Below are 18011 nucleotides of genomic sequence, written 5' to 3'. Positions count from 1 at the left end.
TCCGCGGAAGGGCCTGCCTGAGCCTGTTTTATAGTTCGCTTTTTGTTATCAGTAGAAGGAATACACTCTAAAATAGCAAAAAATAGGATGTACATAAACCAGTGGCATAGTCATTTATTTTAAGTATCACGTACTGTTCATAATTGTATGTGCTGGATCTTTACATAACTGGCAGCACAGTAGGCATGTTTTCACCAGCAACAGCACAAACACAAATAACACATGAGCTGTGACCTTAGGATGGCTACCACAGACTAGGCGATAGGAATTTTTCAGTTCCATTATGATCTTATGGGACCCCTGTCTACATGCGGTCTGCCACTGATACGTCCTTATGTGGTGCGTGACTGTACACATCCTACTGGTTTTCTGTGGACTGTTCTAACACACTGGACATATAATGTCTTGTCTGTGTCATCTGTTACTTCTCCATTTCTGTCCTGCATCTTAGGACACCATCTCAAGTTAGTCCTCCACATAATGGCTTTGTATTACACACTATTTTATATATATGTAATATATATACAACTTAGATCACATACTGTTTGTTCTGTTATTTAATATTATATAATACTGATTTTAATTTTAAAGTTGAAGTTTTGCCTGTTAAAATCTTTTCCACTATATCTTTAAAATTTCCTTTCAGCTAGCTGCTGCTTCTCATACATCTCGTTATTTACTTTTGGAAAAAGCAGGGGTTCCTGACTTTTAAAAAACAGCTGTTTCCTACAGTCATGTTTTTCAACAGAATGCTCTTCTTCCGCATTTTTAATGCTGTTTCTATCCTTCCTATTGCTTGTTTTCTTCAGGTACTCTCCTTTGACTGGGAAACCTACCCAGGCCTGATGTCTGCTCAGGCTACACTCGAACTCCTGGGCTCCAACGATCCTCCTGCCCCAGCATCCCAGGTAGCTGGGACTACGGGCAAGCACCACGTACCTGGCTTGGTATCTGGCCCTAACGTGGCTCTGCTGCGCTGACGGCCAACTCCTGCACCTGCTGCCTGCTTCTTATCACAAGAAGAGGTTTACTGCTGAGAAGTCTGAAGCAATTATGATTCTTTCCTGACCAAAATTATAACTACAACGCCCAGAGTTATCTGCTTCCAGGCTTCTCCCAGGATTACTGCTGATGCAAAACTTGTCCCCCAACTTCCACTCAGCCATTTGACACTGCCGAGCTCCACAGTTCTCAAGTTAGCAGGAGGAAGTACAAGGAATGAATGAAGAATGAGAGCTCCGGCTGCCCCCAAAGCAGCTCCCCGCTCCTTTCTTACCACATCACAGTCAGTGGCTTTGAGGTGGGGCACACGAAGGTGTGTCAACATGGAAATACCACCTTACGGTTCTTCAAAAGCATTCTTATATCATTATTCTCACAATTCAGCAAAGCAAGCAGATAATTTCCTTCATTAAGTAGATGAAAACCTGGACCCCAAGGGAAGTAGGTAACCACCAGGGAGTACTGTCACCAGTATTATCTGTAGTTTACAGCTGAGAAAGTTGTTGCTCAGGAAGCTTCAAGGCATCTGCCCAAAGTCCTCTGGCCTGTAAGGGGTGGCCTGGGATTGAACATAGTCTGCTTTTCCAAGGTTACTCTTCCTTACTTACCACACTGACCCTCAGCACAAGAAGAGGATCTAGCTCCAGCTAGGACCAGATTCCATGTCATATGATGTTACCTCACGGCTCTGCAGACACAGTTCTGAATGAATGCAAACTTTTTTGCAACAAGGGAAATGCCTAGATTTCTGCCTTCAGGATATATTCATAAACACACCATGCACAAGACTTCCAAAACTTGATTATGTTAAGGAAACCAAGTTTACTCAAGAAGGAGCCAGAACACAGTTATCTCCTTACCCTACTTCTAATCATTACCAAAAACAGTAAATGAACTGGAACTAGAAAATATAAATGGGTAAGTACTCTAAATCTGCAGGATGTAAATGATTCAATAACTAAAAAGGTGAAAAAGAAAGCAGAAGAGATAAGCATTTAACTCCACCATTTTAAAATTTAATTTCATGAATGCAGTTCAGTTTGTGGTCCTGTGAAGTCGTGTGGCTACTCCGGGTTCATGATTCCATTCACACTCCTAATGGTAACACATGACTGTAAGAGAACTGCTGATACCCACAGAGCCAGCCTTGAAAGAGAGTCCTAGGAAAGTCTGGGTGAAGAGGTTATCTGTCAGATATTACTAAAAAGTGAGGAATACACATTTCTGTTTCATTTTTAGTAAACACATAATTTTGTTACCTTGTCATCAATTTTTATCCACAAGACAAAAAAACTGCAGGACTCCTAAAATATCCAGAAACTTTCCACATATTAAGAATTACCAACAGGTCAGTGAACAGTTACACCTAATTAACTACACTTTGCCACATGAATACAATTTGCTGATCTCTATAGCTTTGAAAAATTTAACTAAAGTTGAGCACAGTGGCTCATACCTGTAATCCCAGCACTTTGGGAGGCCAAGGCAGGGGAAATGCTTGAGCCCAGGAGGTCAAGGATTCAGTGAACCATGATAGCACACTGCACTTCAGCCTCGGCAACAGAACAAGACCCAGCCTCAATAAATAAATAAATAAATAAATAAGGTAAAAATTTAACTATAGTACCTCAAAATATTCAAATACAACAATACTCCCACCTAGTGGATAAAAGGAAAATGCCTGGCTTATTTTGGTTGTGAATAATATCATAAATAAGGAATTAAAACTACAATTAATTTTTTACAATTTTATTCCATTTCATCGTTCTCAAAATATATCCCCCAAAAGTAATCCACAAAAGAGTGCACACTGCTCCCCTTAAAGGAATGGACAAGTAATACACATTACAAAACAATGGTTAAGATCATGTATAAATGTTACTCTGAATCTCATTTGTTGTCATCAATTTCTTTAGTATCTCAGTGCTTTGGGGAATATTCTGAAAGGAGAGAAAACAATGAATACAGTGAGACCCCAGGGATTCAGGCAGAGGTAACACCCCTCCCCAAACCCCACAATCTCCACACTCGAGACTTAAAGACAACAGCCATGGGACAGGCGCGCCCTTTACTCTCCCCTTCTCAACAAAAAAGCAAGTGGGAAAGTCAGTTCAACAGGCCCTTTCCCAGCCACACTCGCCGATGATTTCCTGGCCTCTGATGCTCTCCCAGCCTCCAGAGGAAGTCCACGCTCCAACCCGCCCGACCTTCCCCGCAAGATGTCTTCCTTCCCTCTCCACTAACACCGTGCTCCTCATGGCTCTCCTCACACTTCCCCACTCTGCTCACACTGCTTCCCTCTGCACACCTCTACCCCCTAAGATTCATCCGTCTTTCAAATCAACTAAACTGCCACACAGCAAGAATTCAAAATAATTCCACCTTATTGAAAATACCACTTTTAAATGGTCAGAAACAATGAACTGACTCAGGCTGATGTATTTGGTCATTAAGAAAACAGCCCCCTGCAGAACCACCATCTTACCCTCCCGCTAATCATTATCTTCAAAGCAAAAATGAATATGCTGAGTTAAATTTCCACTTGAAAGTATAGTCATAAAAGCTGAGTTTCTTTAAGCCCCAAATGACAGATGATTTCCAAGTTTCAGAACAAGTCCAAATGTTGACGACACACCTGTGTACTAGACACAGTCCTACAGCAGTAAACAAAACGGCCCAGCCCCTGCCCATGGGAACTCATCTCTAAGTGAAGTGAGATGAGGCAATCGGCTATTTAAACAAACAAGACAATCAGCATATACTTTGAAAGAGATGCTAAAAATAAACTAACTCCATGTGTCAGAAAGACTATCCCTGATTCTAGCAAATTTGAAAGATCAGCTTGCAGTATACTAAATTACAGAGTTTTACAGCTGTACTCTTCAACAAATGGTTATTGATGGATTTATTCAACATGCCAGGTGTGTGGTAAACTTGGGATACCAAAATTAAAAACCGTGGTCCATTACCACAAGGAGCTGACAATCTACTAACAAACTAATTTATGAGACCTGGGAAATGAGCTACTTCCAACAACTTATCACAAAAGCCTTAACACTAATGGCCATGCCAGAATAAAACCAGGCTGAGGGACAATGTTGTGACAACCTCTTTCCTGTAAAGAAACTGTGCTTAAACCGGAGACTGTGGACTTCCAAAAAGTCTCTTAAGAGAAAGCAATGGAATCCCTCAACTACCTGAGATTACAGGCAAATATTTTCATGTACATGTTCCAATTTGTTTTAGAAAATGAGCCCAAAGGTATAAACCAAGGGTAAGGAAGAGGTTCATCACGTAATTCTCTCATCTTCACATATCCAGTTCTCTGTAAAACTGGGTAAATATTAGAGTAATTTGATCCATACTATACTCAAAAATAACGTTCTCAAAAATTAAATTAAAATGTTTTTTAAAACCTTCCAAAGTAGTTCTAGAAACTTCTTGAACAGTAAAACCATCTGTCCACATAGACATTTGGGATTTAATTGCACTGCATTAATCTGTCACACAAGAACAAAGCATTTGTCAAGTTACAGACATAAACAGAAGAGACGATGACAAATTCAAACTGACAGACTAGGAAGCCTCACTTTGAGATGAATGGGTCTCCAAGCACTGCTTAGGTTTAAAATGACACCATACATTTATGTTACTAAGCTCATTATAACAACTCAGCTATTAATTTAAATGAGTTAAAACCTTACCTTAACCAAACCCTTCAAGCTTCTGGTAGAAAGTATAGGCTTAAAAGCTTCCACTGTCATTAGGTCTAATTTCATCACATCAGTATAACACAAGTACAGAATTGCTGGGATTTTCCATACTTGACAGTAACTCAGAACTGTGAATACACAAGAAAAAAAATAATAAACACGTAAGTCTTCTATTATGTTACTTTTAAACACCTTTAATAAAAAAGGCTGTTTTTAAAAGTAGTTATCTCAGCTGCCTCTTTCAATCAAGGTATTTACTGCAATTTTGAACCAACTATAATGTAGATTTTCTTTCAAAGTCAATTTATTTTCCTAATAATCTCTTCTTTTGCAAATATTAACTTTACATTTCCTGAAAATACAGCTAAGATGATTTTAAGTAGCTGAAAGATTAAAATTCTACTGACCATAATGAAGTATACATAACAAATAAATTAAAAACACACAAAGTAAAATATTTAGCCACTTCTCATTCTAGTAAACACTGAAAGCAAAAAAAAAAAACCCAACCAAACCCATTTTAATACAGTTCATATAATAACAATTATGTAACACATTACCCACTGAAAAGTAAATGGTAGTCTCTTTGTCATATGATGGCAGATGTGACAGTAATAAAAAAAAATTAAAGCAACTATCAAGATTCAATATTCAAAACTCCTATTTTGATAATTAAAACATACTTTATCAACTTTCCATGCACCAATAATTTATATTTAACACTGGCTTGCATTCTGAATAATCAAAGACCAAAAAGAAACACAGCATGTTGAAGCCTAACAGTTAAGAAACCTGAGCTCCTCAAATAACTGTCTGGAAAATCTGAAAACTCACACTAAATATACTGCACTTGTAACTACAGACATTGAGGACTAACAGCAATATACTGGTATCAATCATCATTAGTAAACTACCTCAAAAAGACCTCTAATGGTGAAAGTAGTATCAATAAAGCAATAAGATACAATGTAAATGTTACAAATTTTAATACCACCTGCTGCAGGAAGGTCGTGTACTATATTCGGTTGTTCTAGCAATGGGCAACACGCAGGGTCTTTGAAATTCTGTGTTTTCAGGGCTTTCAGGAAAGGAGAAGGAAGGCTGCCAGTGGATTCTAAGGTTTTATAATCGGTAACGTGTCGACATGTGAGAATAGTTATCTGCATGTTCTTCCTTGGACAAGAGCCAAAAACCTAACATAAAATTGATTTAAAATTTTTAAAAAACACATAATTTTGTTACAGCATGGAAACATTCCTCTAGGTATTCACCTAACACCACAGACAATAATAACATGCCTAGCAGGGGTGGGAGTGTGCCTTGGAGAAACAGAACACACCTGCGGTCTCAACCTGGGTTTGATCTTGGTTCTGCTTTCTAGGTGGGCAATTTTTTTCCAAGACACTTTCCTCATTAGTGAACTAAGGTGATATAGTTTAGACAACTGTCCACTCCAAATCTCATGTTAAAATGTGATTCCCAGTTTTGGAGGCAGGGCCTGGTGGGAAGTGACTGGATATGGGGGTAGATCCCTCATGAATGGCCTAGCACCATCCTGTTGGTGATACGTGACTGACTTCTCCCTTCTCACTCACTTCATACTAGAGCTGGTAGTTCAAAATAGGCTGGCTCCTCCTCTCTCTCATGCTCTCACCATGTGATCTGCCTGCTCCCCCTTCACCTTCCACCATGATGGAGGCTCCTGAGGCCTCAGCTGAAGCCAAGCAGATGCCAGCACCATGCTTCCTGTACAGCCTGCAGAACTGTGAACCAGTTAAACCTCTTTTTTTAATAAATGACCCAGCCTCAGGTATTCTTTATAGCAACACAAGAACAGATGAACACGTCATGCCGGCACTGCCTACTTAAGGGGCCTGTGATGTGGAGTAAATGAAGTCAGGGTGCCAGAATAGTGACTACAGGCCTGCTGTCCAGAGGAAAAAAGTCACAAGTACACACCTGACATTCATTCCCTCTCCCACCTATCACTGACACCTGAAAAATAACTCTTATGAAATTCATTTTTGGAATTACTACACTTACAGGTAAGTTTCAATGACGGTGGTTCTAACTGTCCTCTTCTATAACAGGAAGAGTCTGGATTTGATAGATTTCTAAGAACCCCTTTACCTTTTAATAAGATCTAAAGTGATGTAAACAAAGAAAGATGGGCGGGAGGAATCCAATTGTGTTTTATACTTCTGTGACCTACCGTCCTCAATGCTGAGGACTAACTGTGTTTTATACTTCTGTACCTCAGCATTGAGGATGGTAGGTCACAGAAGTATAAAACACAATTGGTTGGTCACGTTAAATAAGCAAGTTCTTTTATTCTTTATATTCCAAAAGAAATTCCCACAATATTTTAAAGAAATAAATATCTGACTGCATAAGTTTAAGTTAAAAGACACCGAACCCATAAAAAATGAAAACTCCTGTAGACTAACCATTGACAGGTTTTCGTTTCTCTCTTACCTTTTCCAGCCACTGATACTGCTGATCTTCTGCAACGTAGCAACTGCATTGACAGAGGAAAACCTGAAAAGTCAAGTTCCACGTTTTTTGTCAAGTAAGTTTTACACACATCCCAAACTATCACCATATATGTAACATGTGAATGACAACACTTAGGTAATACTTATTTTCCTGGCTCCACTATTGACCTACTCTCTTTAAAATTTAAGAGTCAAACCACTACTGGTGATTAGTATCAGAAAAAGTGCACACTGACAGAGCAACTGAAAGACTTGCCATACTAAAGTATACTACCAGTAAATACCATATAAGTGATACTTAAATAACTACTTTTCGAACACACAAGTCCCACCTACCGAGGGATTGGATTTGAGATGATAAAACCCACAAAAAGCCTCTGTGGAGGACAGATGTGTAGTGTCTGCTGTTCTACACCATTCATTCCAGAGTTTAGCACAACCAACTTCTTCCCAGACTCCTGAATTCATAACAAATGATGACAGAAATGCTGTAAAAAACAATTCACATAAGTTAGTGTTTGGCTCTGCAAGCTGTATCTTCTATTCAATAAAAAGCAAGCTCAAGTTACTGCAGAATTTGAGAGCTGTAAGAGCCATTCAAGACCATCTACCTAATACCACCATTACACAGAAAAAGAAACTGAGGCTCCCAAGAAGTAAAAGGCCACACCCTGATTAAGACAATCCTAGAGCTAGGGATCAAGAAGGCAGGTTTGCTGACAGACTTTCTACCACGTGCTCATGGGGTAATACTCTTCTGAAAACCTTTAGGCCAGCAGAACTTTATATAAATGAGTCCATAGTTACTTGCCATCATGCACTTACTATGTTCTACAAGCACTAGGGGTACCTTACAGAGGAAGGAATCTTAACTGGGTTTCCTGAATGTTCTCATCAGAACCTGTGAACACCCTAAAAATATTAAGGTATATGTGTGTATTTGTACATGTATATTGTCCTAGCTGCACTCTACACTGTTTTTACTTTAATCCACCAAGCGAATTAATACATGCAAGGACCTTAGAACTTAAGTACTTAAACATGTTGATAATTATTACTGTCTTTAGAGTTTTCATTGTGTTCTCAAAGGAGTCCATTAACTCACAAACATTTATATAAATCCAGATACGTCAACACACTAGAAACAGCTCCTTGAGTTTTGAGTTCCTGAGGCTAAAAACATTTTCTTTAAAGCTTTTCTCTGAGTTGGGGTCTTGCTTTGTCACCCAAGCTGGAGCATGATCAGTGGGAGGATCATGGCTCACTGCAGCCTCAAAATCGTGGGCTCAAGCAATCCCCCCATTTCAGGCTCCTCAGTAGCCAGGACTACAGGCAAGCACCACCATGTCTGGCTATATTTTTTCATTTTTTTGTAGAGACAGGGTCTCGCTATGTTGCCCAGGCTGGTCTCAAATCCTGGCCTCAAGTGATCCTCCTGCCTTGGCCTCCCAAAGAGCTGGGGCTACAGATGTGAGCCACTGCACCCAGCCTAAATCTGACCTTTTCAGTTTATTAAAAAGATAATGCAGGCCAGGTGCTGTGGCTCACACCTGTAATCCCAGCTCTTTGGGAAGTTGAGAGCAGGAGGATCACTTGAGGACAGGAGTGCAAGACCAGCCTGGACAACACAGCGAGAAACCATCTCTACCAAAAAAAAAAAAAAAAGATGCAACATGAACAGGAGAGAGATTTTACTCAGAAATACACTCTGCTGTGGCTTTTTAAAGTACCAAACATTTTAAATCTTTTATGATAGAAGAATATAAGTAACGTTATATTTCATTCTTCCAACAAAATGACTAAGTCTTCTGCATTTTCACTTACCTACTGCATTATTTCCTATAGCAATTATAAACTTGGAGCACGGATATTTTTCTAGCAAAGAAACTTCCAAAGATGTTTTTGTTTGTCTTCGAAGGAGCCGCACCTCCCTAACACAAGAAACAAGATGAAACTAAAGCAACTTCAATACAAACAGTATCATATTATGGCAAAAGGGCACTATATGTATGTATTACAATAAATAAAATACACGTTAGTTTTATAAAGAATATAACTAATATCGTCAAAAAACGATGGACTCAGGCAACGATAACCAACAGATAAAACTATTGCATACGTGTTTAGGGAGAACTCTAAAATAGTGGTCAGGCTGTCCACCTGACCCAAGGATCAATCTTAGATCCCTAAAAGTGAGACAACTTGGGGATAGCCTGCAACAAGAAACAGAAAGCACCACTTAGTAGAAGCATTCTTGCCGACAAAACATTGAATGTGAATCTGACCAAACCTACAAATGAACATTCATTTACAGGACATGCAGGTGAAACACACGTTAAGTGATACCACAAGGAAGCTATCAGACAAATTCAGAGTGTGGGGCACTGGACAGGTCAGCCAGTCCTGTCTCTTAGGAGGGCTAAGAGAAGGCTGCTCTAAATGAAGTGACACGTCTAAATGTAACCTGTAGACCTTGTTAGGATCCTCATTCACACAAACCACTGTAAAATATCATGTTTGAAAAAACTAGGTAAACGTGAGTGAGCATGGACTATGAAATCATACTGAAAAGTTAGTATTAGTGTTGTTAGAGGTGATAATAGCGTATGTAAGAAAATCCCTAAAACGTTTGAGATGTATTCTGAAAAATGCAGAATTTGTGAAAGGTCATGATGACTGGAATTCGCTTAGAGTGGCGGGAGAGGAAATAAACGTGGCAAAATCTTCCCGTTGAATTTACCTGGTTGTGTTAGGGGTCAGGGCTCACTTGACTATTTTCTCCCACATTTTTATGTGTTTGGAAACAATTTTTTTAAAGAGTGTTCATCTGCTACTGAAATATTATGCTAATTGAAGTGTGGGGTGGAGGTTTAAAAAGTTTTGAGGGAATCGGTGCGTCCCTCAAAGGAGCAATCCACGACAAACGTCGTGGGACCCGCGGGAGCGCTGCGGCCCAAGATAATGTGACAAGAAGCGGGAAGATCACGAGTCCTCAAGACACCAAGCCTCCAGGAAGCCTTTAAAGAACGGTTTTGAACCCAGCCCTCCCACAGCGGCTTCACCCTGGACTCCACGAAACGCCAGCGGATCCACCCGAGCACCGCACCCACCTGGGGCTGGCGCCGACGGACTCCGCGGCTTCACGGAGACCCAGGGCCCAAGCAGAGCCACGGAGCGGCGGCAACCGCGGGGATTACTCGGAAGACCGCGGAGCCCCGGCCTTCGGTGCCGTCGCCGCTGCGAGGCCCGCGCACTTTCCAGCAGCGGAGAGCGCGCCTCCCTTATCCGGGTGCCTCACCTCTTCCGCGCCAGCTGTTGACGCACCTCCCTGTCCTCGGGCGTCTCCCTCCGCCCCTCCTCCTCCTCCTCCTCGTCCTCCGTCCCAGCTCGGCATGGCGCCTTCACCACCTCTCCGAAGAACGTGGCCGCCATAGCCGACCCGGGACCGGCTGGACACAACTGCGGCGCCGCGGGACGGCGCACGCCAGCATGCGCGAGACCAAGCTCCCTCACCGCGCAGGCAATAAGTCCCGCCCCGCACAGGCCACGCCCTCCGCGCACAGCCCGAGCTCGCGGCCACAACCCCACGGCGCGGGCGCCACGCCCCCAGACGCATCAAGAGCTTGCGGCCACGCCCTCTACAGTGCTCGCCCGCGCTGCCACGCCTTGGGCCAGGATTACCCGCAGTTTGTTTTTAAATTACAGATTGTGGGGTTGGGGGTCTCGCTGTGTTGCCCAGACTGGTCTCGAACTACTGGGCTCAAGCGATACTCCTGCTTTGACCTCCCAAAGTGCGTGGATACAGGCGTGAGCCACCGCGTCCGGCCCCCAAATGCTTTCATTCGCAGCTTGAGCCCTGCGGGCGTCGAGAGGTGGGAGGACTGCGGGCTAGAGGGGCAGGGGGGCGAGAGGAGGGCGGGGCCTCCAGTCGCGGCGGTAGCGAAACCAGGGATGCAGGGGCGGCGCCGGCGCCGCTGGCGGTGGCGTCTGGGAGCTGTGAGGCCTTTCCCTTTACGTCCGTTTCCCTTTTCCTTCTGCGATAGGAGAGACTGGGGGAACCTTAGGGTACCCGCTCCAAATTTCGACTGCCCAGGTAGGTGGCCGCGCGGTGGCACTGAGGGCCCCCGGAGCCAGGCGCGCCCTCTGATAGCGGGCACGGGCGGACGCAAGGGCAGCAAGAAATACAGCGCTTCGTGGTGGTATAAAAATGAGACTTTTACTCTGGCAATAGGTATTCACATTTCAAAAGCTGATGATTGTCAAGCCGATTTTAAAAACATTTTTATGAGAATGTAAAAAATAGTGTATTTTTTAAACTTGGCCATTTTCTAATACAAAATGTTTCTTTTTAAATAGCCTTTAATTAAGCAAAATGTGTGATTAATTGGTTCTCTTTCAAATGTGCTGGAAGACAAAGTTCGAGGAGCACTGTTTCAAGCAAGAGAAAAAGGGGACATAATTTAAATGAAAATGAAAATATGCAGTAATGCAATGAAAAATAAAAACTGTTTCCTAGATTTAGTTGTACGGAAATACATGACATCGCCTGCATGTTGTGACTTTGTCAGTAGTCACAAAGGTAAGTACTACTTTGGGGTCAGAGAGAGCCTGTTGAGATAAAATCTCAAAGCTGCTAGAAACATTTTAAGATGTGGAAAAACAATGATCAACAAAATCATTTACATAAAATTAGTGTTTAGCAGATCTACACATCTGCAAAAAAAAAAAAAAAGTGTGAGTTTGGAAGCAAAATTTGAACATTTAGCAATAAAATTAAGACTAAATTGCTAGCCAGTAAGAGCTTAGGAAACTTTGGATATCCTTAGTGAGATGGAATAAACAAGATTACCAAAATGATGTTTTAAAACATTAGGACTCCTGGGTTAATTGGTCTATTATAATGATGGAACTGCAGAATAAAAAGGTTGTTTGGGCACCACTTGTCTTAGTCCTTTTGTTAATTTGTCATTTTTACCAGTAAAGATCTTCAATTTGATTTCACAGTTCCATTATGAAGAAATATTTTCTGCAAAGCAAATTACTGTAAATAGAGTAATAGTAATATATTTGGCCATGATTTAAATTCTGCACACATTTCAGAGAGAACAATTTTACAATGTTAAGTTTTAAGCAAATGCTTATTTCATGCAGTTACAATAAGTTAGGCCACTTTTTAAAAAGGCAAATATCTTCGAATTAAATACTTAGCCAAAAAAGGATTCCATTATGCAAGACTGATAATACAGTCTCAAATACTGACAGAAATTAACCCCACCACAGCAAATTATAAATTAAAAGCTTAAATTCTTTCGTTACACTGAAATTGCCAAAAAAAAAAAAAAAAAAACCTTTGCATAAAATAGTCTTCACTGAGAGTTAAGTACTTCATTTTATAGTTATTTGTTGAGGACATAATAGACTCAAGAAATGTAAATTAAGTAAATTTTGAACTGGAAAGAAGTTTAAGCATTTCATTAGAACTCAAAAATCAAAACCCATGCACCTAAAAGTAATAGCAGTTTATTAGGAATTCTTCCCTTCTCACCTGTGCATCAACATACTGGGGATCAGTAGTTTAGATGAAAGTATACTACAAAAGGAGCAAAGGACACAGACTTAGTAGGTTAGAATATTCTGGCTTATGCTAAAAAACAAAAGCCTTTTTTTAAAACAGACATGCAACCACAAATTTCTCAAGTATTTTGGACACTTGGTTCATCTGTATAACAACAAAAAAAAATGCATTTGACTTAAAAAATAGAAAACCCTAGATTTCTGTAATTTAGTTTTTCAGATTTACACATGCAGATCATATACTTAGATATTTTTAAGTGGGAAAACAACTTACTTTCAACAACTTAATTTTTCCAATAACACGTTACTATGTTAAAAAGATGTGACAGTACATTCATTTAATCTGGCAATTTTAATTTCAACAAATACATATTAACAACAAATTAAATCCTATTGTAAATACACTTGTTATACCACGACCAGATTTTCTAATCCTAGCAGAGGCCACGATGAAATAGGCCAAACATGCTACCATTAAAGTTTGTTGGGATGAGACTGTAATAAGTACTCAAAGTATTCAAGTTCTAATTTTTAAGGTGCTGTAGAGAAACATAAAAGATTTCACTGTATCTAAAAATATGACTGTTTTGATCTTAAGCTATATATTTTATTTTTATCTGATTAAACTAAGACCTGCCTCTTAATGAGGCACATTTTTGGCATTTCTGTAAATGCTGCTACATAAAAGTAAAAATAAGGAAAAGCCGTGATAGTAACATTCATAGCTTTCATATAAAAATATATATTCCCTGAATTAGTCATATCAAGTGGTCATTCAGTATGAACTGCAATATTATAAACAAAATGACATCAATGGACTTTCTCTAATTGCCTATTTCCAACACTCTACCTCAGAACTCAATAATCAACATCTCCAGCTGACATTCCCAGGTCCTCCTAGTTTGTTTTTGACCTTTGGGGATGTGAATTATAGGGACTGGATCTAGGTAGTTTTTGCTTCACTCAGAAGTCAAATAGGCCCATTAGCACTTCCTTTGGAAAAGTGCCTGATTTTTTTTCCTCATGACACCATAGTTGTCGTGGTCTTAATTTTTACACTCTAATGGAGAACCCTTAAAATTAGCATCAGGTTGAAATTTTGAAATTTGTTCACTCCAAGTTCTTCCTAGCCTGTACACTTCCCACTATATTCTTCCTCTAAGGAATCATGTCTTCAAGGCCTTGCTTTCTGGGAAGGAATAGTAGTCATAATTATAGCAGGCCATTTGTCTTTTCTTTCCACCTCTCCACCTACAGACTCTGCAATCTATTTCCTCCTCAGAATTCCCTGGAGCACGTGTCTGTACAAGAGCTGACTGGAAGGAACCCACTGGATTATGGCTTTTAGAAAATTCCTCCGAAGATGCCAATAAGGGAGTAATTTTAGAGCTGGGAGCAGAATATAACTGCCAGTTTACTTGTAGCCCAATTGTTTTCAGATAGCACTTCTACATTCTCATAGTCACTATTGTGTATTTTCTTTCCAGGATCTGAACCCCCTTAAAAAAAGCACTTTTCTATTAATATCTTCTAGCTCTTTTTCACTTTCAGAATTTATGGTTGTATCATCCTCTTTATAAACATTCAGTAACTTTTTCTTAGCCGCAGCAGAAGCATTTCGATGGGGCAGTTTTCTGCTACTCTTCCTAATCCAGACATTTTCTGGTCCTGAGATCGTTTCTTTTAGATTACTCATTATCTTTATTTTATTTGCAGCAACAGTAGCACATCTGCGGGGAACTTTCTCAGGTACCATTTTTGCTTTCAGAGTTTCACTAGGCATCTGCACTGCATCCTTCTGATTATGCATACATGTTCTCACTTTTGTATTGGGTTTTCTGTCTCTAGGAACAAATTCTGAAAAATGAGTGAAAGTTCATGTAAATGCAAAAATCTTGTAACACAAGATTTTACTACTGCTAACATTCCTCAACAACACTCATTCGGAAACAATAAATTTAAAAGTCATACTGCTAAATGATAAATTTTAAAATGTGATACTAAGGGCTCGGCATTGATATAACCTTACATTTGCTTATCTACAACTCTAAGGATGTCACTTAAAACAGTAGCAGACTTGTAAGAATGGGGTGAAAAGTTCCTTCAGCATTGGCATCATAAAGCTGCTAATCCAAAAACATATATATGAGCATTTTACATAATTTGAATTACTAAATCTTAATTTCATTGTTCCAGTATTCTCTGACCTAGGTATGTGACACACACGAGATTCGGATTAAAATTCTAAAAAATAACACATATGTAGAGTTGCTTAAAGGAACTAAAAAGTGCAGAGTGCTATGAGAACACAGACTAGAAACCTAACCTAGCCTAAGGGATCAAGGAAGGCTTCCTTTAAGGAAGCATTCAGACGAGAGCTGAAAATTGTGAAGGGATTTGCCAGACAAAAACACTTTGGAGAGTTAAGTCCTTCATGCAGACAAAGGCAGTTTTTAGAGGGGGCTTGAAATCCCACTGGAGCTGTGCACAGCCACATGATGCCAGACCTCCTACTCCATGCTGACCAAACTTAGGAGAGCTCAGATATGTTTATTGTTACCAGTGTCTCAAAGCCAAATTTTCAGATTTCACAGACAAGTCTAATTACTACTCTTCTAGAACAGAAGTGATACTCCTTTTATGTATCTGAAGTTCACTGGCCTTTGAATTTTACATTTTTCTTGCAGCCATGAACAAACTATCTAAAACTGCCTTCATGGTACACACCAGTCTTGATGGCAGTTTGTTTTGTAGGACCCTGCCTGAAGTTTCCAGACACTTAGCATTCAAACGGTAAGGCTGTAGATGACTGAAATGACTACAGTTGATATCCTACACCCACACTAGACTTCTGGAGGACTCCACCACATTCTTTTTACTACTAAGTACTAGAAATTGAGAGCTCTTTTAGTCAGGTACTATCAAGTAATAACACTATTATTCTGTAGCAACGAAACTACCAATGCCAACCTTCTGAACTTCTATGAAGATGTTTGCCCTTCTGTCACTAAGCTGACTAAAGGGCAGATGAGTACAGGTAAAAACTGCTTCTGTGGACGGACATGTTCATACAGCCAGATTAATGAGGCAGGCCTCTGCCCTCACAATGCAAGCACTTCAGATTTTTCCATAAGTCTATGAAACTGATTTCACACTTCTCTAAGATAAGTGTTCTCCCCAGAATAGGTTAGGATATACTTTATTCAAAGCCAACCCCACCACATACACATCAGTTCCTTTTGCCAACTTATGTGATTCACATGCTTTTCCAGTGAAATTCTATTTCTAAGGGCATTATGTTTTGTTCAGTGTTTGGTCTCCAGGCGTTGTGAATGGCATTTTACCAGAGTAAGACGCTCTTCATGGCATTACTCCCATGCAGCATGCCCTTACCTCCTTCAGTTGGGCTCTGTGGGAAGAGAAGTGGCTTAAAGTGTAGTGTGTTTACCACTTCAAAGACACTTTTCTTGGGAATTTTAAAATTATGAACTAGTATCTCCAACAAATCAACCCTATATCCAAAATGAATCTTTAACACATTAAATCAATGTTAGCAAATGCTAAAATCATATAAATGTGCTACAAAGGGTAAACAAACATTTCAAAACATGCAAAATTAAGGTGAAATTTGCACTTTATAGTAGGATGAGAATATACTATTATCAACTAGCTGCACCATTTGCATTTTGAAAAAATAAAAATAACTGGTTCATTCTCAACAACCTACTCATCCAAATAGTAGCTAAAATTATATTTCAACTAAAAATTTATTTGTAACAAAATGCTTTAAGTTGCAGAAATTCCATTTTGATGTGTGATCAAAGTACCTATACTGACAATTTAGGAACCTAGTAAATACTAATTGTAAGACATTTTAATAAATGTTTATTTGTCATCCGGAATAATGGAAAAGTTAAGATTCTGCAGAAAAAAAACCTAAAGTCAGGTTTTTTTAAAGTACTTTTTAAGGAAATTTGAACTTTAATAACTATGCCCAAAGGAGGGAGAATTTATGAATTACATTGTACACAGCAACTCTAAATTGATAAAGCTGAATCTCAGACAACAAAACAGGAATTTCATAGAATAAGGATAAAAACAATCTGAGGGAGACAGAAAAGTGTGGAGAATTTTTTTAAATACATACTTTTAAGTCAGTGTTAATTTTATTACTGAAAACTGAGTAAATTATAAAGTGCTTTATTCTCAAGAAAACTACAGTTTTAGAAATATATATAGGATATTTCAGGGTTAGAAGTCAGATTTGTGTGTTAGGGTACGAGCTTAAGAACTCTGGATGCTGCTGCTCTAACAATACATTTGTGATAGTGCCATGTGATACTAAAAAGTCAGTAGAATCCCACCAGTCCTACTGTCTCAGATGGTCTTGTTTCAGTCACGTGTTCAGAAAGTCATTGAGTGCTTAAGGACTGTTGTTTTCCTGGAAGTGATTCCCTATTTGGGTATGACAAGAACACATCAGTAGTGTAAAAATTTACATCTGTAGTAGCACTCCATGATCATCTACCTGGATGACCACTTTCAATTATAACTCACAGATATGTGTGTATTCTAAGATGGTGTCTGTGGTAAATAGAAACCTGGATACAAACATAACAGTTCTGACTCAACACAATCTCTAGTTCCTAAATTTTAAGGATTAATCATATTCTAATTAGACTTTAAATTAAGCTACCTTACAGATTCTGCACAATATTTCATCATGCAAAACTGTTTTCCTGAATTGAAAGTAAACTGCACGACTACTACAAAAGCATTACAGAATTTTCATTGGCATTTTTTAAATTGGAGCATTTAAAACAGATTTGAGAATGAGAAAAGAATATCTGACTCAAAATGAAAACATACTAGCCTCTTTCTTAAGCTCCTAGAATCTTGACATGATCGGTTGCTGTGGTTGTGGATAAAGCAAATCTACATAGTGGGTAAACCCCCTAGGTGCAAGTTATAAGCTCCCTTAGGCAAGCCTTTTATCAGAAAAGACTTGAGATATTCTCTCCTGTGTCTGCCCTTCATTGATAAGCAATGAAATGACCCCAAAACTCAGAAAGCAAGTAACATTTATCAATGATCTTCATGCCTCCCAAAGCAGAAGTTTCCAAAAACATCCCATAAGCTGAAGTATCCCAATGGCTGTAGAATAAAATGGTTTCTGTAACTTGCTGTGTTTTTAAACAGTTCCATTTTCTGGGGGGAGCTGGTAACA

The 18011-nt window shown here is 39.5% G+C and overlaps 2 protein-coding genes across 5 annotated transcripts in view; both read right to left on the bottom strand.

Moving 5' to 3' along the window:
* Positions 1–1807: 1807 nt before the first annotated feature.
* Positions 1808–10673, bottom strand: PSMG1 (proteasome assembly chaperone 1). 3 transcript variants are annotated; one of them, XM_028845322.2, is made up of 7 exons: positions 10321–10673; positions 9035–9141; positions 7547–7698; positions 7191–7253; positions 5710–5908; positions 4707–4843; positions 1808–2942 (listed from the first exon to the last, which is right to left on the bottom strand). In XM_028845322.2, exons 3-7 carry the CDS (start codon positions 7676–7678, stop codon positions 2868–2870), a joined length of 606 nt encoding a protein of 201 aa, XP_028701155.1. In that variant the 5' UTR covers positions 7679–7698; positions 9035–9141; positions 10321–10673; the 3' UTR covers positions 1808–2867. The 3 variants fall into 3 exon arrangements, with proteins under 3 accessions (XP_028701155.1, XP_001109110.2, XP_028701156.1); XM_001109110.5 differs by having other exon boundaries at positions 10509–10673; XM_028845323.2 differs by having other exon boundaries at positions 10535–10673.
* A 731-nt stretch (positions 10674–11404) lies between these two features.
* The window catches only part of BRWD1 (bromodomain and WD repeat domain containing 1), a 132848-nt gene continuing 126241 nt past the window's right edge, over positions 11405–18011 (bottom strand). Inside the window, exon 42 of one of the 2 annotated variants that reach the window (XM_015132876.3) lies at positions 11405–14641. In XM_015132876.3, coding sequence (XP_014988362.3) covers positions 14250–14641 — 392 coding nt within the window. In that variant the 3' untranslated portion in view covers positions 11405–14249. The remainder of the gene's footprint in view (positions 14642–18011) is intronic. The other variant, XM_077995738.1, reaches the window with a different exon arrangement.

The sequence above is a fragment of the Macaca mulatta genome, chromosome 3, assembly GCF_049350105.2.
Source record: "Macaca mulatta isolate MMU2019108-1 chromosome 3, T2T-MMU8v2.0, whole genome shotgun sequence".
In the NCBI taxonomy this organism is placed as follows: Eukaryota; Metazoa; Chordata; class Mammalia; order Primates; family Cercopithecidae; genus Macaca; species Macaca mulatta.
The sequence above is the reverse complement of the archived record's forward strand: the minus strand, read 5'-3'. Positions and strand labels throughout refer to the sequence as shown.